The sequence below is a fragment of the Lepidochelys kempii genome, chromosome 1 (genome assembly GCF_965140285.1).
Source record: "Lepidochelys kempii isolate rLepKem1 chromosome 1, rLepKem1.hap1, whole genome shotgun sequence".
NCBI lineage: Eukaryota > Metazoa > Chordata > Testudines > Cheloniidae > Lepidochelys > Lepidochelys kempii.
The window spans coordinates 56,794,605-56,820,413 of NC_136380.1; the positions used below are offsets into that span (position 1 = coordinate 56,794,605).

At 41.6% G+C, this 25,809-nt stretch overlaps 1 protein-coding gene across 7 annotated transcripts in view; it reads left to right on the forward strand.

Moving 5' to 3' along the window:
* INTS6 (integrator complex subunit 6) overlaps window positions 1-25,809 on the forward strand; it is a 77,600-nt gene that overhangs the window by 22,659 nt on the left and 29,132 nt on the right. For 6 of the 7 annotated variants that reach the window (XM_073343217.2, XM_073343205.2, XM_073343202.2 and 3 more), the window contains 6 exons: window positions 3,907-3,996; window positions 14,045-14,228; window positions 17,097-17,222; window positions 17,879-18,033; window positions 25,127-25,279; window positions 25,467-25,599. In XM_073343217.2, the coding sequence (XP_073199318.1) occupies window positions 3,907-3,996; window positions 14,045-14,228; window positions 17,097-17,222; window positions 17,879-18,033; window positions 25,127-25,279; window positions 25,467-25,599 (841 nt within the window). The remainder of the gene's footprint in view (window positions 1-3,906; window positions 3,997-14,044; window positions 14,229-17,096; window positions 17,223-17,878; window positions 18,034-25,126; window positions 25,280-25,466; window positions 25,600-25,809) is intronic. The other variant, XM_073343196.2, reaches the window with a different exon arrangement.

A 25,809-nucleotide genomic window follows, 5' to 3' on the forward strand; every position in this document is an offset into this window, starting at 1 on the left:
CCAGTGGCAAAATGGATTTGAATGATTGTTTTGAAATTGGAAACAAAGACTATTAGAAAAGTAAATAAAATTCTACCGAGACATCCATGGAATAAATAGTTTGGTATAGCTTTCCATTTACATGAAAAAACAACTTTTTAGTCTACTGCTAACTTCTGTGTATATATTTTTTCTACAGTACTTGATTTAAAGTTGCTTGTCCTGCATACCTTCTTACAGATGAATTGAAAAGTCATAGCTGGTAAATCAGGATTCCTCTGTTTCCTTCAAGAGTTGATGACCTCTATAATTGGTCAGAAAATTGAGAAATTTTAATAAAAAGATATTTTGAGCAGAAATCTTTTTCCAATATTTACCCATTGTAAATGATATCACCATTCCTTAAGACAGAGTGTTGTAGGTGTTTATGATATTAGAAACTGTTGCATGAGGTACGTGGGGTCTTGAACTCAGCTCATCTTTAGCCTTGTTCTGTGGTCTTCTAGACAACTGAAGTGCAGCTGTTGCATTAATCTATAGTCTTTGACTACCACGAAATATATCTAACGTCTAAATTATAGAGCATCAATGTAGACCAGTTCAATGTCATCAACCCTTGCAGGAGTGTGGCTGGGTGGACTAGGTCCGGAGGCCACCTGCTGCAGGCCTCATGGCCCTGCATCACCCTGCCCCAGAATAGAGCAGTGAAAAGTCCTCCAGGCAGCCTAGAGTGGCTGCAGAGGAGCAGCCAATCAGAGGAGCTGTTGGAGCAGCCAATAAGGGGCCGGAAGGGTCAAGTAAAAGACAAGCAGCAGAGGAGAGCCATCAGTTGCTGTGTGGAGCTCAGTGAGGGAGGACTGGGTGCCTGGCTGGCTAGAAGAACAGCTGGACCGCGGACAGCTCACTGCACAGAGCTCACCAGACAAAATCGAGTCCAGGGAAGCCTGCGAAAGACCGGGTGACTGGCTGGATAGAAGAGCAGTGGGACCATCAAAAGGTCAGTGTGGGCAGACTGAGCACAGAACTTGGCCCTACCAGACGAGAATACCGAGATGGGCTCTGCTGGTCTAGTTGCAGAATGAGCCCAGGGAGGGCTGCTGAAAAGGATACTAGCTGAGGGTACTGAGATGGGCCCCAGCTGGGTGTCTGAAGAAGGCAGGACCTCTGGGAAGAAGCCTAAGAGCTATCGCCCCATACCAGGGCCATGATAAGAACTTGGGACTGTATACCTTGGAAGGGGGGACAGTGTATACGGCTCGGCCGGAGGGCTGAGTCGCTGAAGACCTGCTGAAAGAACCATTGGCCAGAGAAAGGGGGAGCTCTGAGAGGCAGAGTTTTTTTTATATACTGGTTATGGTGGGAAAGATTTATCAAAGAGGAGGGTCTTGCAGCATGCTCTGAATGGTCAGATTATGGAAATGTCTAATATCTGGAATGTCTCTGCACAGCCAAATCCCTGGACTAAGAGTGCTTTCTCTCATGCTTTGACCTGAGTTTTGTAAACTATTTTGTCCAAAGGAGCACAACTGTTTTGGTGGATTATGGATGGAGAAGTAGTCACTGATATAGCTGAATTCTGACCCAGTTATGGTTTTTAAAGGTCAGATCTGCACTGAAAAGTTTGTTCAGCATAGCTATGTCTCTCTCAAGGGTGTGAAAAAAAATTCTTCTGGATTTTGTCAACCTAGCTTACGCCTCGCCGGGAGGTAAATTACTTATAGCTATCGGAGAACCTTTCCAGTTGCTGCAGTAAGTGTCTTCACTTAAAATGCTATATTTTAAGTGAAGACCTAGCCAAAGATTTCTCATACCTGTTAACAGAAGCAGACTGGAAACCATCAGACAGAAGAAAGAACAGAGATATGCTCCTGGAGCTCTGTCACAGGATTCCATCTTCAACCCCAGATATAGTGAATTATAGTAACCCACTCGGAATTGACGCATGCATGGATGGAACACTCTGGCTAGATACTTCTCTTGAAGGTTCCTGGCAGGTTCGTGGTGGAAATGGGAAGTGCCAATGGCAACGTAGGTCTGATTGTCAGGGCTTAATGATGAGTTGAACTGGACCCCAAGGCCTTCAAGCCATGTCTTCTGTAATTTTGGACACTGTATCTTAAATGGCGCTGATGTAGAAAGCTTGTCAATGTTTATGAAGACTTAAATAGTTAATGAAACAAGTGTGTTTGTGTGTGTGTGTATGCATGAGAGAAAATCACTCTGGTTGGAATGTGACCCAAATAACTGGGTACCACCCAGTTCTAAGTAACCCTGTTGTTTCTAGAATATTAAGTTATCAGCCTTTAGGTTGTGAAGATGTTTTCTTGAGATCCTATAGTATTCTGAAAATCTTAATTTTTGATCGGTAGTAGTGGAGGGAGTTGCAAGCTCTTCTGGTTATGAAGATAATGTTCCACTTGTGAACAGCTGCACCATTGGATTTACTGAACATTTAGTATTTGCATATGTGCAATTAATGAAATTCTCAAAAAGGCTAAAATTTTTTTGTTAATTTAACATATGACATTCTGCAATGCAGGGTGGATTTGATTTAAATCAAATTGATTTAAATCACTAGTCAGGAAGACTCGATTTAATCATGGATGTCTACATAAAAGTGCATTCTTGTTGGTTGTCATAACCTTAATACATATTCTTCACAACTCAGAGATGTTTCATTTTTAGAAGGTACACACTATATATTTTTAAACAGTAAGTTTATTTTGAAAATTTTTCACAATAGTTTTACTGCTATATCAGAAAATGAATGATTGGTTATTTCATTTACAAAAGGTAATTGAAGCAGATACTTATGAAGTCATTGGGAGGTGAACTATCTCCAATTCAACAGGTTAATCATTAATATTTGGAGGATTTTCTTGCCATGCTGTATTAGGAGGAGAACATCACCAGATAGGTATTTAAGTGGTTTTATTTAACTAAAACAACAACGTTAAGTATTCTGGATTTTTTTCTTCAACAGCAAACTTACAATATTTTAACAAAACAAGCATATGTCCGTCGCTTCTCACATTTATCTCCAGACTTCTCCTTGTCCAGATCTAGTCTGCCCCCAACAGTCTTCTATTCATTGAACTTTTTGAAACTTGGCACGTTTAGAGAGAGGTAAGGGATTGACTGTGTGTACACAAATCTGCAGAGGGACAGTAGAGTTGAGATCTGTTATTTCTCACCTCTATATATTTTATTTTAACACTTTTGCTGTTAACAAGCATGTTACCTCTGGAGACACACATCCACAGTTTGAAAACTGCAAAACTAAGCATCTCTGATGATATCTTCTAGACTGAGCACTGAGTCCCATTGGGTAGATAGAAAGATTAACCTAAATAATCTATACAGAAGCCTGTGGAACCCCATAAGATTGGGTCCCTAATCCATGAACTATTGGAACTCATTTACAAAACTTTTCTTAAACATTACTATGAGACAATATATTCATGTATAGAATTAGAATTTGTAATCCTTATTCCATGATGAGATATCTTTGAGCTATAATGTATCTTTATCTTTATATAGGTTTTTTCCTCAAAGCATTTTATAAAATAAATCTGATTAAAATTAAAACTGATTTTTGATTTTTTTTTAAATAATTGATTTTTATCCATCCTAATGAAATGTACAGTCAATAAACGTAAATGCCTGTTTTAGGTGTATGGTAGCATATGTATTGGCTCTAGGATTGCAGGTGTAAAAAGGTTGAGGAACCTATTCATAGCATAGAGTATTGCCATGGAACCAAACCATCTACCTACGACCCCAATCCATCACCTTCTGAAGTCAATGGGAATATTTCCTTGACTTCAGTGGGTGGTGTATTAGGCCCTTGGTGCATCACTATGGGTTTAAGCAAGAACTTTTTAAATTTGAACGTAGCATTTCTAATGTAATTACACTTTCTTTTAGGGAAGAAACCCTTTTTTTCTGGAGCCAGCAATAATTATAACAGTTACTGATGGGAGTAAATTAACTACCACAAGTGGGATACAGGATGAGGTAAGGTCTGATCACTGTTTATCTACTGTACCAGACTTTCTGATAGAAGGCTGATATGTTAGGATTACCAGTTATTTAAACATGTTCAAATGTACATATAGGATAAACTTACTGTGTTTCCTTGAGTTTGAGACATTTTTATGTAATCATACTGTGCTAGAAATGGTTTGAAAGCCTTTTCAGCACTAAAAACTTGAGCATTTTTAAGGAATATGTTTTTAAACTGATTTGAAGAGTTTCTAAATACTCAGTTTGCCAGTTTCACAATCTGATTTAAAACACTGGCAGAGACATGGAACACCATTCTATTGAAGGTAATTGGGATATTCGACACACTTATCAAATGAGTATACATAGCTTTTTAAAGGACTTACCAGAATAAATGGATTGTACTGAAGCATATACATCTTGAAAAAGTGTAAATATACATAATTTGTATGGACCTGATTTAATGTAGTGATCTTCCAAGGATGGGAACCATGAACCAGAGAGCAGGTTGGGACACGTGAAGTGCAGAAGAAGAGATTACTTCTGGATTTTATAGCTGTCTGTTTAGCATTATTGTCTGAGCTCTGGAATGTCCCTTAACAATTTAAAACAAAAAGGTGGGCTAAAGAGGAGTTAATTTCAAATTAAATGCACACCTATACCTTAGAATATTTAAGATAAAAAATACTGGGTCCATGCTCACAATAAACTTTACAGGTCACCATAGCTAAAACTCTGAGGCAATAAATTGTTTTATCACCAGATGGCATGAGCCTCCCTGCTTGTGAAGTTACAACTATTCCTAACTGCTTTGATTGTCAGATCCTCTTTGTCAGATTGTCAGACATCTTAGGGTATGTCTACACTACCCGCAGGATCGCAGGATCGGTGGGCAGCAATCAATCCAGCAGGGATCGATTTATCGTGTCTAGTCTAGACACGATAAATCGACCCCCGAGTGCTCTCCCGTCGACTCCCGTACTCCAGCTTGGCAAGAGACCCAGGCGGAGTCGACGGGGGAGCGGCAGCAGTCAACTCACTGCAGTGAAGACACTGCGGTGAGTCGATCTAAGTACATCTATTTCAGCTATGTTATTCACGTAGCTGAAGTTGCATAACTTAGATCAGTATTTCTCCCCCCCCCTCCCCTTAGTGTAGTCCAGGCCTCAGATGAATGGTGAGGGGTTCTTTACTGATACAATGGTTCTGGTCTGGTTTCTTCTTTGTACAGGCCTTGAAACAGAAAAACATTGCTACAGGCTGGTCCCTCTTTTCAAAAGCAAAAGCTAATATCTGAGCCCCTTTCAGTGCTGGTGGGTTTTCTTTTTTCTTGATTTTTTTTTCTTGGAACAGGTTCTCAAACATTTTTGTATGGTGCATCACATTTTAATATAGAGATTATCTTACAGACCACTTCCCTTCCAAACTGTAATTGTGCAGACTTTTTCTCCTGTTTTCCTTGTATTACATTCCTGTGGCAATTTAGAGAAAGAGCTTTCATGGAAAAGTGATATTAAGAAAGTGTGAAATATATTTTTAGCTTTCTTTTAATGTACTTAAGTTGATAAGGAGCAGGGTAGGAGAAAGGACATGGTTGCATAATGTGTGAAGCCAGCTGTCTGTGGACCACTAGCAAGTAGTCTGTAATTCAGTTTGATCATTTCTGCTTCAGCGTATTTGATGTTTTGGGTTTTCTTTTTTTATGTCTTTGCACTAGTCTGTCTCCTCCCCCCCCCTTTGAGTGATGAGTAATGAGGTACAGTAACTCCTCACTTAACGTCATCCCAGTTAACATTGTTTCGTTGTTACGTCACTGATCTATTAGAGAACATGCTCGTTTAAAAGTTGCGCAGTGCTCCCCTATAATGTTGTTTGACAGCCCCTGCTTTGTCAACTGCTTGCAGGAAGAGCAGCCATTGCAGCTGGTTGGGGCTTGGAACCAGCAGCCAGCAGCCCCGCTGTCAGCTCCCCTAAGTTCTCTGTGCCGCAGCCGCCTAGCAGACTATCAATTGCCGGGCAGTTCAGGTGTCCCTCCCCCCACTGCCTTGTGTCACACATACATGCAACCCCCGGGACTTTGGAACGAGTGGTGTGCTCCAATGGGATAATGTGGGTTTGCAGCCACTGCCTTGCATCTATTGTGTCTCCTCCCTCCATGCTGCCTTGTAGAGTGTGAGGCTACATTAACAACAATGTGTTAACCCTTGAGGGCTCAGCCAAGTGCTAGTTCATCATTTAGCAGCAAGGCATTCCCTGGGAAATATCCCACGCTCTTTCACCCTCTGACTCCACCACCTCAACCAAGCTTCACAGTCATCATTGCTGTGTACAGCATTAAATTGTTTGTTTAAAATTTATAATGTGTGTGTGTATATATATGTATAGTCTTGTGTGGCAAAAAAAAATTTCCCTGGAACCTAACCCCACCTATTTACATCAATTCTTATGGGGAAATTGGATTCGCTTAACATGGTTTCACTTAAAATAGCATTTTTCGGGTACATAACTACAATGTTAAGTGAGGAGTTACTGTTGTCTAGTACTGCTCCAAATGTGCTCACATAACTTTCCTCCCAGAGAAATACTGATATTTTTGATTCCTGCATTGGAGATCACCCTGATATATCTGATTGTGAAGTTTACTTCAGGGTCCTTGAGATTATTCTTGACTTCCCATAATTCTGTTAGTCCAGATGTTCTTAAAATTCTTCAAAGGCTACAGTGACACTATCCTGTAGGCAGTTCATTCTATAATTGAGCTGTCTATTTCAATGCAGATGTGATTAGTTTGTCTAAATATCACTACTAGGCTAACTTTAAGCAGTCTGCATATTTATGTTTTCCTACCGTCCTCTGAGTAAGGGCAGTACCCCAGCCTAGCTGCTGTTAAGGGGCCATGAGGTTTTAAGGCCTGACTCTGGACAGACAACCACAGCCAATAATCAGGAAAGCCACCTGTGTACCTTTTTGGATCTAGCAAATTACCACCTAGTATCCAATCTTTCTTTCCTGAGCAAACTAACCAAATAGTTCTTGAAAGTAGTTTTCAACTATTCCTGTACATTGCTGAGATCTTGGACCTTTCCAGTCAGGTTTCATGCTGGGATGTGGAACAGGAACTGCCCATGCAGATGGGCTACCACTTCTTGTCCATTGATGAAAGGAAGACATTTTCTCATGTTACCAGCTCCTTCTGCAACATTTGCTACTGATAGCATCAGAATACTATTGTTCTGCTTTGACATTTCAGGGGTTATTGGGAAAACGCTGAGCCGGATGAGGTCCTTCCCTTAGGATTGTACTCAGGGTGGTGATACAAGTAACTTCTTTTCTGTTACTAGACCACTCATTTGTGAAATCTCTCAGTGCATTCACTATAATTTTTCCCATCCTGTTCTTGGTCTAATAATGGAAGTCTCAAGGGATGGCACTGTAGTGCTGCTTATGTTTAAACAAATCGTCTGGCCATACCAATCCAGAAGATTCTGGATCATGCAGTGCAAATGTGGCTACTTTTTGTCCTACCTGCCTTTTTAATATGATTTGTCAATGAGCATTGGTGTCTGTTGTTCTCATTACAAGAATACAGTAGAGGATACCACATATAAAGGTGCAGTCCGTGGATGAGGACCTTCTGTTTTGAGGGCACGAAGCTCTTTGCTGAGAAGACTGCCACCTCCCTTTATATCCTGAAGGATTCCAGGGCTACCCTCCGGTCACTGGTATCTATACAGTGGGACAGAAGAGATGATTTAGTCCACAATCCCAGCATAGACCATGCATGTCTCAATACCAACCTCAGCTCCACTGTAAGATGCAAATAAAGAAAGGGAAATTTCCTAAACAGAAACCGTCTGGCCCACAATCTTCATCCCAGCCCAATACATCTAAACACCACTTTTGATGGGCAGGTCGAGGCACCGTTAGACTATTCCCCGCCCCCAGCTGACACAGCCAACCATCGTTCCACACCCATATGGCCACTGATTGGCAGTGTTCTGCAGTGCCTGGAACTGCATAACATCAAACTGATGAGACTGTCTGAACTGGATACTCCAGCTTACCTCCGTACCTCCTTCCTTGTCCCTCTTCAGGGACTCCTCTCATGAGAGTTTACTATGATGCAAGATAGGTCACTTCCTCCAGCTAGGAGCCATAGAACCAGTACCTCAACATCTGTGAGGCATGGAGTTCTACTCTCGTTATTTCCTAATATCTAAAAGGAAGGGAGGTTGGAGACACGTACTAGACTTCAGAGCTCTCAACAAGTTTGTCAAGGCTCAAATTTCAAGATGGTCACCTTATTGACAATCATTCAGCATTGGAACAGGTAGACTGGTTTTTGGCCCTCAAACTCTAGGACATCTATTTTTGCATCTCAATCTACCAGCTCACAGACAATTTCTTAGATTCACTCTGGGACACGACCACTACCAAAACAGACTGCTTCCCTTTGGTCTATCATTAGCCCTGAGGGTATTTTCCAAGGTTCTCTCAGTGGTGGCCACTCATTTATGCTCTCAAGGGATAATGATTTATCCATACCTGGACGATTGTCTCCTCGGACCCGATCTCTCCGGGAAGCTCACCAAGTCACCGACACTACAATACATTTGTTTGTAGAGCTGGGTCTACAGAGCAGCACCCAAGATGTCAACCCTCACTCCAGTGCAATACCTGGAATTCATAGGGGCTGACCTCGACATGTTAGAGGCCAAAGCTGTCTTACTTCAGTACAGGTTCCTATCCTTAGTCTTACTCATAGACATCTTTCAGAGCAGCCCACAAATACTGGTCAGGCTTTGCCTCCAGTTCTTGGGACATATGGTAGGGGCACGGCGGTGATACCTCATGCCAGGCTTCCCATGCAATGCCTCCAAATATGGTTTGGTTTACAGAGTGAACAAGGACAGGTTGTCACTACCCACCAGGATCAAAAACTCCTTAAACTGGTGGAAGGACCCAGGCATTGTTTACAAAGGAATCCCCTTCTTGAAAACATCACAATCATTGCTCCTCGCCACTGACACGTCATTCATAGGTTGGGGCGTGCACCTAAATGGTCGCCCACCAAGATATCCCTCCACATCAATCTCCTCAAGCTGAGAGTGGTTAGGAATGCCTCTACTCATTTCCTCCTACTGATCTCGCGCGCACGCACACACACACACACACACACACATATCCTGAGACAACGTTACCTGTATGTACTACATCAGTTGGCAAAGGGGAGCCAGATCACCTTTCTTTATGCAGAAGCAATGAGATTATAGAATTGGAAATCTCACACAACATTACACTGTCTGCAGTGTACCTCCAGGTGCACAAAACTTGGTAGTGGACGGTATCAGTTGCAAATTCCCACACGAACATGAGTGGGAGATGCTTAGGTACTTCATGACCTATTCAGATGATGGGGGACACTGTCTACAGATTTGTTCGCCATTCAGCTGAACAAGAAGTGTCCATGCTACTGCTCCAGACCGGAGATGGGATAACATTCCTTAGTTGATGCTCTCTGTTAGAGAGCTTATTCCTTCACTCTCCCACTTCCCTGGTCCTTCTCACATGAACAGAGAGCATCAATACCGGAAGTCCGAAAGTGCAAACAATTCAATGTTTGTTGGGGTGAACTTTCAGCAAGCTTAAATCCAAGTTCCTTTTTCCTTATTTTCGAATCCCAACTTACTTCCTGTTTGCCCCTAATTTATATAGTAATATTCTTAGCTATACCTTAACCAATCATTCTACTGAAATTTAACTAACCAATCCTAACATATTGTAACATGATTAGCGAACCAATTATATCCCACCATCTTAATTGGTTTACACCCAGCAAAATTAATTATACAGCAGACAGAAACAATCACAGAACCAGACAGAGACCATGCCAATAAACAATAGCAAAGTGGGAACTATAATGACAAAACAATACAGAAGTGAGGACTTCACAATTACATCTATAAAGACATAAGGGTTTCCCAGCTGTGTCTATTGATAAGTGAGTTCTTACCAGACAGAAAACTATCAACCTAAATTTCCTTTTACATCTTCTAGGCTCTTCCCTTTCTCTGGAGGTGATAGATCGGATCACCTTCCTAACAGCCCCACATTGACTAGTTTGGAATGTGAGGATGTGACCGTACGCTTCCCAGCTTATGGCTGCCTCTGCTGCTTAGCCAAAGGCATTGGCCTAAGAACAGGGCCTCAGACTGTCACAGTGAGAGAAGGCCCTTACACAGATTCTTTCTTGTATACTGCTATTACTAGCTAAATGATAAACATATACCTACATTCTTAGAGTATAGGCCTTTACAGACAGGCCTGAATATCTATATCCTAACACTCTACCCCTTTTTTTTCTTTTGGGATCCTCCTGCCCAGGTATCCCTGGAAAAGCATAGGACATATGGCGACGCACTTTCTGACAGGGCCAAGCATCAAGGTGGAAGGTGTTGATGTTCCATCTGTCCCACTGCCCCTTGTGTAGTACCATGCACTGTACCTTCTCTCGTACGGTCATACTACACCTATTCCAACTAGTGTTCCAGACTTTCCAGTATAGTGGGAGAAGGTTGGGTCCGGGTTGTCTAGTACACTACAGGGGCTTACTACATTACTTACAGGTTATAATTAGTGGCTGTTCTCTAGGGGGTTGTGCCCCCCTTGATTGTTTCCATATGCAATGTAACACACATATAGTTAACAATACACCAGCTGCTATGATAATCCACGGCAACACCAAGAGTCCTGACCACTGCAGTATGATCCAGCATCCTGGCCACCAGCAAAAATACTGCTTCTCCTCCTTTGATAAGGTTAAAATTTTGTCAGCACCATCCTGTAGTGTGTATTGTAAGTGTGGCCAACTGTTGGCGCTTGCAGCAAGTTGCTCTTGTAATTTTTGTGTACTTTTGTCCATTTTGTGTGTCCATTGAATATCCACAGTGAAATTTGGTATTGTCCAAACCAATTCAACTACCTGGTACAGTATGGGATAGTAGGTGCTAGTTCAATTGTTTACAACGATTAAGTCCACTGATCCATTGGTGCACCATAGTCCAGGTGGCAGTTTATAGAAGTTCATAATTTGGTCATACACTGAAAGGATTTTGCCTCCTAGTGTTATATTGGAAGATTGCATACATTCCCAACAGAATACACCGTACCCCATATACATTACCCCTAAATGCCCCCCCTTTGCAATGGGCCATTGATCCTGCTCTTCCATAGTCATAGGAGAGGGACACATCCATATTCCTCCTCTGGATATACAACTGCTTAGTGTGATGCAACTGCTCCAGACCGGAGATGGGATAACATTCCTTAGTTGATGCTCTCCTCCTCCCCTGGGACAGGGACCGTTTCTACATGTTCCCTCCATTTCCCCTACTGTCGAAGGTCCTGCTGAAAATAAAAAGGGATGGAGCTCATGTCATTGCGTGTTTCTACTTGGCTGAGACAGATGTGGTACCCTTACCTCTCTCAGCTTGCAACATGTCTGCTGATCTCTCTCCTGGCCATTCCGCACCTCCTCTCACAGAGCAAAGGATGTACTCTACATTCCAAACTGGGAATTCTGTGCTTCAAAGCACGGCTCCTGTTTGGTTCCAACACCTAGAAAGCTTGTGTTCAAGAGACATGACGCACTTACCTGCAGAAATGGTCCAGGTTTCAGATTTGGTGCATGTCCCAACGAAGCTTCCCAGCATCTGCAGTTCTTTTACATATCCTAGTCTATGCTTTAGTCCTAAAATGGTTCGGACTATCTCTAAGCTCTCTCAGCGTCCACCTAGTGGCTATTACAGCCTTTCACCAACCTGTAGGGGAGTACTCTGAACTGTCACACCCAACTACAAAAAGGTTCCTCAGTGACATAGTAAACTTATTCCCTCAACTTCAGCTTCCTGTCACCACATGGGACCTGAACGTTGTACTGAAAGGACTGACTAGGCTCCCCTTTGAACCATGGACACCTGTTCACTAACATACCTATCCTGGTAGTAGCGTTCCTGGTAGTGATTTTCTTGACCAGGAGAATAGGAGAGATAGCAGCTCTGATGGCACATCCTCCCTACATGGTATTCTTCCGGATAAGGTTATGCTCAGACTGCATCCAAAATTCATCCCTAAGGTAACCTCCTACTTTCACATGAATCAGTTGATTCACCTTCCAATCTTCAACTCTAAGCCTCATCAAGACAACAGGGAGGCTATATTGTGTACCTGGATGTCAGGAGAGCCCTGGCCTTCTACCTGGACAAGACAAAGATCTTCAGGAACTCCCCTAGGCTTTTCCTCTGCACAATGGAAAGTTCCAAAGGCTCAGCCATATCAGCCCAAAGACTTTCCAAGTGGGTCTCGAACTGTATCAGACATTGTTACCCAAGTTCATCATATGACCCCTCCAGATGCCATTCATACACACTCAACAAGGTCAATCTCCTCATCCGTTGCCTCCTTCAAGGATGTCATTATCTTAGAGATCTGGAGAGCGACAACATGAGCATCAGTCCACACTTTTGCAGATCACTGTGCCATCGCTGGGGACTCTGCCTTTGATGCCATCTTCTGCTCCATGGTGCTGTCATCTGTAATAGACTCAACTCTGAAGTTCTGACCCTCCAGAAAGGATACTGCTTGGGAGTCACCTGCAGTGGAACACCCATAGGGACACTACTGGAAGAAGAAATTATTCACCTTGTCCAGTAATGATGGTTCTTTGAGACCAGTGTTTCTATGAGTGCTCCACAACCCATCCTCCTTCCCTCTAGTTCTTGTGTTCTGTGCAGTAGAGAAGGAAATGGGGAGGGTTAGCCTGCATGCGCTGGCTAGTCTCATGGCACAGCACGAGAAAAGACCACATGTGCGGGCTCAACGGACACTGCTACCAAAGTTCTCCCATCAGCAGCACAGGGACACAAGCATACCTAAAGTGGAGCACCCATAGGGGGGGCACATCTTGAAGAACCACTGTTACTGCATAAGGTGAGTAACTTTTGTCCTTTCTTCAGACAATGAAAATAAAATGGGGAAGACTCTGTATTCTTGGATGGCATTGTTAGCAGCTTAAAAGTTCTTCATAGTTCTCTTCAGATGTTGAGTCAACAGCATGCAGTAGGAAGGCATTTTTCCCTGTATGGATGCTTGTTAGACATTGTGATGTCCTTGGGTGAACATGAAATGGGTCATTTTACGTAAATATTAATTTAAATCTTTTTATTTTTCTCTTTCTGTACCATGTCATGGTGGACCTAAAAGTTTAAATCTGTCTGTAGTATATCCAAGGTGAAGTGCTTCAATCACTTCTTTAAATTGCTCATTGTGTGCGACATTAAAAGTGATATTGTCATAAAAATTGCAACTCTTATCAAGTTAAGTCTTTTGACTTTTAGTTCTGATGGTGTAATCACCAAATGAACCCCAGAAGTTGGCAAAGGATAAAGATGAGCAGGATCTACTCTTCAGTTAAGCTGCTGTGGAAGCTAGAAGGCCTGTAACAGAGACTTGATTTATCATTAGTGCTAGATTTTGATACCGATGGCACTGAAATTTTTCTTTTGCAGGATCATCATACCCACCAATACTCTGTTCTCCACTTAGTTGATAATTTCATTCATTGGTGCATTTTATATTGAAGATGAATGCAAAGAAACAGACTTTCTGAAATGAGCCTGGATCCTTTCGGTACTTACCAAAAACAAACTTTAATTTAGTACACTTTAGGCAAATGAGATTTTAATATTGCTGTGGAAAGAACATTGCAGTAATGCAGTTCTGCTTGCAGGATTCTAAAATAAAACAAGTTTAAAGAACTTAAAAGTAAATGTACATCTTCAGAACTTCATATTGCTGTGAAATGAATTTATGTACAGTGTTGACTGAATTATGGATCTCTCATATTTATTAGACATAAAAAATCTACTATGTTTTATATTGTAAGCTTCTCTGGGTTACATATCCATGTGGTTGACTTGTACAATAAATTGCAGTCATGTAGCTACTAGAATTTTGAATTCACTGTTTTGTGAAGAAAAAGTTTAAATATTTTTCTTTTCAGCTCCATTTACCTCTCAATTCTCCTTTACCTGGAAGTGAATTGACTAAGGAACCTTTTCGTTGGGATCAGAGACTGTTTGCTTTAGTTCTGCGTTTGCCTGGCATCACAACTCCAGAATCAGAGCAGATAGCAGGTGTGCCTGTTGATGACTCAGCAATTACACCTATGTGTGAAGTCACAGGAGGTGAGTGCCTTAGCTTCACTTGACAAAGTAGATCTTTCAGAAAAGTGATCTAGCATATAGCTCAGTTGTATTAGATAGTGTTTGAAAATTTGACTCCTTTGTTTAATCTCTTTAAAACCCTGGGCACAATGGGGCTACGTGTTACAGCTTTCTTAGGACACATAAGTAGTAACATTACAAATAAATTCATCTGCTAATAGTCTTGAAAGTAGGTGCATTTGCTTTCTTCAGCAATTTTGACTAGAAGGGGGAAAATATACTTTGTAGTTTAGACACTCAGCCAGAATTCTTAAGAATCATGAAATCTGTTGGGTAGTGAGATTGTGTTCAGTTTGCTGGCACTGGACATGCTAGTATTCGAAGGCCATGGGGTGTGTTTTCTTTTGAGAGCTTTTAAATATTTCTTAAATGAAGAACATCTTTGGACAAATGTCTGCACTTTCCCTTTTCCTCCACTGCTTCTCGTGTTCTTTTGTAATCTCTCATGGTTATCTCTCATTTAGATTGTAAACTTCTCTGATACAGTCTAGAAGTTAAGTCTTGTCTGTAGAGTACCATGAGCACACACCAAGTATTAAAAAAGAAAAAAGATCCTTTTGATAGTAATTGGGGTGGGAGAAGAGGGAGAAAAGGAAAGAATTTAAAGAAACTTCAAGTAGATGTGATCCCCACACTTCTCAGAATGTAAAGCAGATGCCTCAACCACTGGATTAAAAAGGCTTTTTGGGCCATTTAAAAGGTGTTGAAGTGTGCCACAAGGGGGAGCTCACATTCCAAGAGTTCAGTAGAGACCTTAAGTTAACAAGGAAAAAATCCTTAAAATGTAAAAGGCAATAAAGTTAAAATGAAGTATGTTTCTTAGTTGTTACCAAGATGCGTTCAGAACTTCATTAATGAAATCATTTAATAGACTCTCTTGCTGCTTCAACGAAGTAACATATGTTTTCTTTGTAACTTGTTTATATATTTCTCCATAACTAGATCAGCAAAGTTTCTTGTTCTTCCTTCTAGTTTCTTGATTAAGAATTAAAAGAGCTGAATGTCAGCAACTTGGCTAAGGGATGACTAAGAGGGGACATAAGTCTAAAAATACTTGATAGGCATAATCTCGAAAGTAGAAGAGACAATACATAGTGATACACGGAGGTATAACTAGGAGTAATAAGATGCAATTATGGAAGGAAAAACATTTACAGATGTATTGGGCTGTGTAGTGTCTACCAAGGGAAGTTATGGATGCATCAGTGTTCCCTCTAATTTTTACATCCATGTGTGGAATTAATTTTATGTGCATCAATATGGAGGTGATGTGTGGTGGGGCTGAGGGGTTCGGAGTGTGGGAGGGGGCTCAGGGCTGGGGCAGAGGGGTGGGGTGCGGGTTCTGGGGTAGGGCTGGGGATGAGAGGATTGGGGTATGGGAGGGGGCTCAGGGTTAGGTCAGAGGGTTGGGGAGTGGGGCGGTGTGGGCTCTGGGCTGGGGCAAGGGATCAGGGATGTGTGAGGGTGCTCAGGGCTGGGGCAGAGGGTTGGGTGCAGGGGGTGAGAGCTCCGGCTTGGGGTGAAGGCTCTGTGGTGGGGCCAGGGATGAGGGGTGGGGTGCAGGCTGCCCCAGGGCTGCGGTGGGGAGAGAGGACTCCCCCAGCCCTCTCTTGCCACAGCAGCTTGGGGCCAGGTGAGAGGGGCCTCTCCCTGGCTGTGGCAGTTCCAGCTTGGTTGGGCTGGGCCAGAGAGAGGGGCTCCTCTCCCTGGCAGCTCTGGCCGGGCTGGGCTGGGCCAGGCTGGAGAAGGAGCTCCTCTCTGTGGCGGGCTGGGGGAGGGGCACCTCTCCACACGTGCAGGACCCTTGATAGCCTGCTGCACGGCTGTACAGCTTACAGGGAACTTAGGACACCCCCTTGGGAAAACAGACTTAAAATATAGTGTAGGAGACAATCCTGCATTGATGTGGACTGCATGACTTTATAAGTCTCTTTCCATTGGTATCTTGTATGATTTTATGTTCTGTTAAAATGCTCTAGTTGCACTATACCTTTTTAAAGGATTCAGTGCAATACTTAACAGTATTAGGGCAATACCTCAGGTTCCCCATCAGGAAGTAATAGAAGTACTCTTTTTATAGCTTTGAGACATTGATACACAGAGCACAGCAGGGCATTATTTGTCATTTGGTCATTTTCTTACATTGACAACACAATCCTTACTTATATTGACAAACATAATCTATGAAGCAAAAAGAAAAGGAGGACTCGAGGCACCTTAGTGACTAACAAATAAATTTGTTAGTCACTAAGGTGCCACGAGTCCTCCTTTTCTTTTTGCGAATACAGACTAACACGGCTGCTACTCTGAAACCTATCATAATCTATGAAGACATCTTCTATTCTGTACACATAAAACTTGTTACTTTAAGTAATTGTATAGTTTGATACTTTTTTTATTTTTCTAATTACTATGTGGTTGGTTATACAGTAGTTACCAATAAGATATTTGCTAACAATAATCCACTAACATAGTATCTGAGGTACTACACTATTTCTTTATACAGGGTACTTCAGAATAGTATATAACTGGAGCTCCTCAAATATCATAACCTGGTAGATGTTGATATCTGGTGTTCTCTGAATGGCCACTGCTTTATAAACAAAAATACCTGCTTGCATGGGCAAAATAATTTTGAGAATGTAATAAACATGCAGCATACTGTCACTTTTAGAATACTTGTTACATTGGGAGAGGATGGTAAATGTCTTAAATTAAATGCATTATAGCTAGACTTCTATTAAATGGATTAGTCTGAAAAAATTTCAAAGGTGAAGGGAGAAATATAAAATAGTAGACTTGGTCTTGAGACTTTTTCTTTCATTCTAGGTCGCTCATATTGTGTGTGTTCTCCAAAAATGCTGAATCAGTGTCTTGAGTCATTGGTTCAAAAAGTGCAAAGTGGAGTAGTAATAAATTTTGAAAAATCTGGACCAGATCCTTCACCGATTGAAGGTATTTGAAAAATTCTACATACTTTTATAACCAATTGGATTTGCATTTGGTATTCAAATTTAACAATAGCCAGAAATGTACATAGTTTAATTTGAAAGAAGCACTACAGTGTTAGACACCATTGTTCCTTTCTAATGTAATAATATGACCACATTCTTGAGTGGTTTAAATTTCTGTAGCTTTACTCCTTTTTTGTTCTAAATATGAATAACTTGCCTACTTCTTCTAGAACAAGTTCATGGAAAATACTAGCTTTTTTCTAACTCTGAAATGTTGTATATTAAAAGTTCATTCATGTCATCTTCATGCACCAGGAAAATATTTGATTCGTCTAGTATTTGTGATAAGGAAAGGACACTTCAATTGAGTTCTGAAAGTACATCAGATAATAGAAGAACTGGTTTTTTTTTTCAGACTCCCATTCAGTAAGCATTCAACAGTGTTACTCAACTCTAAATTAGTTAGCATTCCTGCTGGAAATGCTAAAAATTACTTGGAAACTGGTATATACTATTGTTGTGGTTTCTAATATACTTTTAAGGATATCCCTCTTAAGGTGTATAAAAATCCTTGCACACTCCATTTAAAGTGTTTAAATAATTTGAAATACTATATAATTAAATATAGAGTTATGGAGGTAATTTTTTTTTTTATAGATGGACAGATGGATATAGCTAGGTCTTTTGGACCCCAACCTTGGCACAGCTGTCACAAACTTATCTATGTCAGACCAAACCCTAAAACTGGAGTTCCCATAGGCCATTGGCCTGTTCCAGAATCCTTTTGGCCAGATCAAAATTCTCCAACATTGGTAAGTCCTTGAAGTGAGGGAAAAATCATTTAACTGTTTCCTGTTCATGGTTTTAAATCCTGGGTTACCTGGTTCAAATATAAGCACTGTAAAGGAAATTCAGGCTAACGTCTGCTGCATTTCTTTTCAGAAACAGATGTTTCAACTGCTGTGAATAAGATACTGCGTGGCAATTAACATACTATGTTCATTGTGGAATAATTGCATAAGAGACATCTGCTTCTTTAAAAAACAAACTGCCTATAAGACTTTTATTGCTAACATCTGAGCACAATGCTGTGAACATTAAACATCTTACTTAAATGTATCTCTTTGGAGTTTGAACAGAGATCAAACTGAGAATTTTCCCTTAAGACACAATTTAGAATGCAAACAAAGATCCTAGAACTGATGCATGTTCGTCTCTTTATCATGTGAACTATCATATTTAACCATCCAAAAGACATACTATTGCTGGTTAGGGGCGGGGGGGAGGGCACTTCTATGTAAATATCTCCTAAATTGGGAAAAGGTAAAAGCTAGTGGTGACAGTGTTCTTTCAATGCAGAAGTGGCAGAGTTGGCCCGTATCGCCTGTTGTTCAGTGTAGCAGTGCTTCTAATCTACCACAAATAGAAATTTTACCTCACATTGTAAAAAGTCTTCACTTGCAATACATTAGTTTTCTTTGTGCTCTATTTAATTACGAATAAAAGGATGTACCCATGCCAATTTGTATTAGTAATGTAGTATAATATAACAGTCAACACTGATTGAAAATATTAGTTGAACTGATGTAATTTTGGGCTATTTCCTGCTTTATAAGAGGATCTTCACTTTAGTCTTTGTGCCCTACCTCTGATTTATTAAAGTTTACAAACTTTAAGGTGTTCTGTGCATTTGGCTTGCAGAGAACATGAAATGCTTCAACTGAGTATAGAAAATGGAAGACTAGTGTGGTGTGTGGGAGTATTTTATTCTTAAATTTAGTTCTTATTTAGTTTGTGTATATTCATTGTCTCATTGTGCCCAGTCCAGTAAGACATACACAGCCTTCTGAGCTGTATGGCAGGCTAGCCTATTCTGAAGAAAAATTAAACTCCTGCAACTGTTTAAAAAACAAACACCTCCTCCCCCCAAAAAAACAAACAAACAAAAAAAACCAGCGTTGTGCACTTGGGTATTATGGAGCTGTTTTTTCATTCATCTGAGTCTGGACTTAACACAGTTTTATGAATTACTGCTCTAGGCCCGTGGTTCCCACACTTTCTAGTAGTGCGGCTCTTTTAAAGATATTTCAAAACTTGGTGTCTCCCCTCAACCAAGTACCCCCCCCTTTTTTTAAATAACTTACTTGGGACAATAGAGTTCAGATGATTTTGAAACTTTATTAAACTACACACAGTTTAATTATATAATCTGATCTAATCTGGGTTTTTAAAACTAATTTGAAAATACGGATTGCTTGGCATGTTTGGACACAGACTAATATTTTAGTGACAAGGATGGGTCTGTTAAATAAAAGTTCAACTATTGTACCTGCTTTGACCAATCTCGCATAACTATGGCCTGCTATGTCTTAACTGACTGCCTATCCAGTTTTTTGCTGCCGCTGGTCAGAACCTCCAGGGCCTGGAACTTTCCTTTGATTCCTTCAATCTGTAATAAGTTAGCCATGGTGCCTTTTGTATATAGTTCCTGATAGTAAGTTTTAAATAGTTTTATAGTTTTTAGCAGTTTTGTAGTTAATTTCCCAACTTGGGGACCTTCTCTATCCCCATACCCCCTTGTGAGTACTGGGGAGAACTTGGGACTTCAAACTCTGTGTCCTGCCCACATTCGGTCTTCGTCAGCAACAATGACCAGCTCTATCTGTCGTGTCTCGGGAAGGCACACGTCGCAGCTAGGTGTATTATCTGCCGCTCTTTCCCTAGCCATAGGCATGACATGAGGGAATTCTGGCTTAGAAAAGACCTCATGCAGAAGGCCACAAAGCTAGCGTCGGACACAGGCTGAGGCAACCCCTGAATATCAACGTGAATTGACGCAGAGCACACTTCCTGCCAGAAGCTCTGACTGTTGCAGGGTGATCCATACCCACAGATTCCCCCCCTTCAGCATCTTGTCAGGAGACGGAACACTTGGATAAGCATAAGAGCACCCTCTAGTTCTGCTTCAAAGACGTCCAATACAACTTTGCCTAAATCGAGCAAATCTGCTTGTTCAAACCCTAAAGACGTTGGACATCCTGAGTCCCCGGGCCATGACTCTAAAGCTCATAAATACAGGGCTTTATCAGTATTAGACTCTCTGCCAATAACATCCACTCCAGTGGTACCATCCAAGGCAAAAAGATGATCCATTGATTCCAGCATAATCACAGCTTCTACCACTGAAGGTACCATCACTTTATCGCACACCGGCCACACGGAGCCTCCCTCCTCCAACCCTGACAGCACAAATGGATTGGACTCCTTGTACTCCAGAGAGATCAGACTTATACTACACTGGAGGATATCTTTGCTCTTTATGAGTCTCAGTTTTCCCCCATCATTTGGGACCTTCTCTCCTGACTCCACCAGGGGATGTACTTTTGATAGAAGCCTATCTCCTCTTCTATCTGCTAGCTGTGCTTTTCTTCCGCCAAAACTGTTGATTCCATTGTTGGATCCAGACCCTTTTTTCCCATTCCTCAGCAGAATTCGAACCTCTAGAAGAGCCGTCATCTCCTCCAAGAAACATTAGTCCAGATAGGAGACCGAGCCTTCTGGTACCAACATCTGCCTCGACATTTGCCTCAGGACCGTTGGTACCCCATGCCTTTGAGCCCCCCACAACTGCCTCCTGAACCAACAGGATAGCTATACTGGAGAACCTGGGACCTGTGTGTCAGATATAGAGAGCCCATGTATTCTGCAAGGGAATCATTTCACCATTCCCTTCTAAGGGAAGAGACAGAGACTCCTCCTGAGACCCCATAGAAGAGGAGGAATATGAAACAGTTCCATCTCTAACAACAAAATTACCGTCTTCATCGCCCAATGAAGCAGTCATCCTGACATCTCTGTCCCCTCAGAACAATCATAAACAGATTCACAATTCATTACAAAAGGTGGCCAGAACAACTCCAGATCTCCCTAGAGGAGGCCTAGGACCCTCAATACAAACTCCCGGATATCCTGCAAACCACCAGCTCCAGTTAATAAAGCTATTCTGGAACCTGCTAGAGCAGCGTGGCAGACATAACCACATACCCCACTACTCCCAAGAGGGCATAGAGATACTATTTTCTTCCAGCTAAGAGAGTGGAATTTCTTTTTACCCATGCTGCACCAAATGCTCTGGTCATCAGGGCTGCCAGGGAGGAATCTAGACAACAACATTTTACCTCCAGTAAGGTGCAATAGAGCACGTAGAGATTTTTGCTCTACGTATTTCCAGGTTCCCAAAAAGAAGGTTGGAGACCTATTCTTTAACTTCACAATCTCAACAACGTTATTCACAAACCGATTTCACATATGAAAGACATTCTTTCACATGGCTGTTCACCCTGCCCATAATGGTGTTTTCTCAGATTCATGGTGGGTCCTGACCATTTTCCATACAGGGTGCTCTTATTTGGCCTCACCATTGCGCCCCCCCTCCCAGGTTTTTACCAAGGTCTTTCTGGTAATAACAGCTCATTTCAGACAGAACAGTTTCACCATTTCCCCTTCTCTCAATGATCAGTTTCTCATTGCAAAGACATCTCAGGAAGCCCATAAGTCGACCACATCAATGCATTAACTACTTTCTTCCGACGGAATCGCTGTGAACTTTGAAAAGTCTCTCCTTACTCCAGTTCAGCCTGTAGACTTCACAAGGATCACCCTATATTCAGTTATGGCACGAACTTCCTTACCATGGGACAGGTTTTGAACTATGAGCGCCCTAGTAGGTCAGGCTATACTCAACTCTCAAGCTCCAGTTAGAACTTATCTTTCCCTTCTGAGGCATATGGCTTCATGTACTTATGCTACCCCATTCACCAGACTCCTCCTATGTTCCATTCAGGTCTGGCTCCAGACAGTACATTCATCAACCAAACACAGCATGAACACCATGGTAACAATTCCTTCAAGAGTAATGTCTTCCCTGATCTGGTGGAAGAATCCCTATCAGGTATGTGTGGATGCACCCTTCTTACCATCTTTGCCAGACGAGATAAGTGTTACAGACGCTTCTCTCTTAGGCTACAGAGTCCTCATGGACAACCCTATGGTGCAGGGCACTTGGATACCCTGAGAAACCAGGGTGCACATCAACTTTCTGGAACTCCAGGCAGTTTGAGAAACTTGAGAGGGTTTTCTACAGTTCATCTGGTCCCGCTATGTCCTCAATGTCCGATAACATGACAACTATATTTTCCTGTGTGTAGAAGCAGTCATCCTGTGGAAGTGGTGTATGAAGAATTGAATCACCATGTTGGCAGCTTATCTTCCATGAATTCAAAATGTTGGAAGACACCCTCAGCAGGCATTTTGCCATCGATCACAAGTGGGAATTGCATGATTCGTTAATAAACATCATCTTTGCTCATTGAGGGACGTTTCCTTCTCAAACAAATGAGATGTAACACATACTGCTCCACAGGAGCTCTAGGGCTACACTCTCAGGGCAGTGCTTTCCTTCTTCCCTTATCAGACCATCTCAGCTATGCTTTTCCTCCCTAACCACTACTTCCTCGGGTCCTGCAGAATATTCTTCAGGACCTGGCAAGTGACGTCCTTATAGTCCCCGATCGGTCCAGACAGTTTTGGTTCCCAAATCTCCCACAACTGTCATCTGAGTCTCTGGTCACCATCCAATCCTTTCCTGATCTCTTGACACAGGAAAAGGGCAAGATCAAACATCCCAACTCTGAAGAGATTCCTCTAATCTCTTAGTTTTTGGATGGGAATTGACATTAGAACATTACTGCTCTCAAGCTGTATAAACAATCCTTAATAGCAGAAAGATTTCCACTAGTAAATGCTATTCAGCCAAGTGGAAACGTTTTTTCATCTGGGTACATCAAAACATTTATCTCCCGAGTCAGTGGATATACCCCTCATTTTGGACTAGCTTTTCTCTCTCAAAACAGCTGAGCTTTCCCACAGCTCTGTATAAGTTCATCTGGCAGCAATCAGTACGTGCCATCCACTATCAGATGGTTGTTCAGTTTTCACTCACCTGTTGACTACCACATTCTTAAAGAGACTTATCAGAACTTTTCTGCCAGTAAAGGGAACATGTTCCTCATTGGGACTTGCATCTTGTACTTTCGGCACTCCCAAAGCCTCCCTTTGAACCAGTATCTACATGTTTCATGGGTCACTTATTAATGAAAGTTGATTTCCTTATGGCCACCACCTCAGATGGAAGGGTGGTTGAGCTAGGATCCCTAATGGTGGGTCCACCATTTGCTATATTCCATGAAGACAAAGTCTCTTTAGGACTATGTCCGGTATTCACTTCCAGAGTAGTTTCGGAGTTTCACATGAACCAGTGAGTACTTTGTTTTTTCCAAAACCGCATGCATCTGAAAAAAGGAGACCTCACTCCCTTGATGTGTGTGACATATTCTCGCCTGCTACCTGAAAAGGACAAAACAAAGTAGAAAATCACCTAGATAGTTTCTCGCTATAGCAGAACGAGTCTGAGGTCAAGTTATATCGTCGCAGAGGATCTCTGGGTATATCCTGCTTTACCAGTAGTTGCATCTTCCTTCCCCTCATAGGGTGAGAGCTTGTTCTACAAGAGCATAAGCAACTTCAATGGTATTGCTTCAGGAAGTACCCTTATTTGTGGGGGAATTCTGCACCAAAAAAATAAAAATTATGCGCACGATATTTTAAAATTCTACATATTTTGTCAAAATAACAATATGATCATAAGAACATAGCTAAGGCTATGATTTGATCATGGAGGTCGTGGACCGCAGACCTCCATGATTTCAGCCCGCAGCAGCTGGGAGCTGCAGGGTACCCCCACCTCCTCTGGTGGCTGGGAGCTGCGGGGTATCCCTGCAGTTTGGAGTGAAAGGGGTCCCCTGCCAGCTCCCCAACTCCCGCAGGCAGTGGGGGATACCTGGCAGCTCCCCAGCAGGTGGGGGAGGGGTAAGCAGGGAGTAAGCAGGGTGGGCCCTTGGGGAAGGGGCGGGGTAGATTCTGGGTTGACCTTGAATTCAAAACATGATCTTGTGCGTAAAAAGGTTGGAGACCACTGCTGTAAAACATGTTTTCTAATCTTCTTGTCATTCTTGTGGCTATGCTCTGAACCTTCTCCAATTTATCAACATCCTTCTTGTATTGTGGGTACTGGAACTGGACATAGTATTCCAGCCGTGGTTGCACCAGTGCCAAATGACCTCTACTCCTATTCAAGATTCCCCCTGTTCATGCATCTCAGGATTTCATTAGCTCTTTTGGCCACTTCATCACACTGGGAGCTCATGTTCAGCTGGTTATCCCCCACGCTCCATCCCTGTCCCCAAATCTTTTTCATAGTCACTACTTCCCAGGATAGAGTTCCCCTATCCTGTAAGCATGGGCTACACTCTTTGTTCCCAAATGTCTACATTTACATTTAGTTGTATTAAAATTCATATTGTTCGCTTGTGCCCAGTTTACCAAGCGACCTAGATTGCTCTGAATCAGAGACCTGACTTCTTCATTGTTAACCACTCCCCCAATTTTTCTGTTATCTGTAAACTTTATCAATAGTGATTTCATTTTCTTCCCAGTCATAAATAAAGATGTTAAATAGAGTAGGATAATCTACTCCATTTGCAAATCATTGTCCTTGCCTGACCTGTTGACTTAGCAGTTAAAATACTTAGCTTTTACTTTCTAAATATACTTACTCTATATTAAGATAGTATTTACTACCTACCTAAACCCAACAGCTGTTCAAGGTTCAATAAGATGAAATATTAAGTTAGTGTTCATATTTCTTTATTTCAGAGACACATTAACAGATACTAAGGGACAATTTTCAAAAACACTTTTATATTGTTTCAGAGTAAGATTTAGTATGCATAGATCTTGTATTTGTTGGTGCAGACCCACACTTAACAGCTGAATGTTTCTGTTTAGCCACCTCGCACATCTCACCCTGTAGTGAAGTTCTCCTGCACTGACTGCGAACCAATGGTCATTGACAAACTGCCTTTTGATAAATATGAGTTAGAACCTTCACCGCTGACCCAGTTTATCCTGGAAAGGAAATCTCCTCAGACGTGTTGGCAGGCAAGTTGAATATGTACTAACTAAAGGACATTTAGCTGAGAAATAGTATTCTGTAAATAACTTGAAATTAAATTATAATTATGTGTTGATTTACTGTAAATTCACTGACATCAGACCTTTAACTTAGAACTCGCACTTAAAAAATATTTATGTACAACATGAATTACACGAACTCTTCTTATTGCAGGTGTATGTGAGCAATAGTGCAAAATATAGTGAACTTGGCCATCCTTTTGGTTACTTGAAAGCCAGTACAGCACTGAATTGTGTGAACCTGTTTGTGATGCCTTACAATTATCCAGTCCTCCTTCCCCTCTTAGGTAAATACAGCTTTCTCAAATCCTTCTGATGTGGTAGGCAGATGGAAAATTGCTTCAGCCTAGTTACATTTTTTGTGTTATTAATGCTACTGTTAATAATCATAAGCCTATATAAATCCAAAACATTAAGAACGTAATATTCCTACTGAAAAGAGAACTTCTAATTTTTCTGACACCTTATCATGAATCACCTTTCATGATTCACTTATC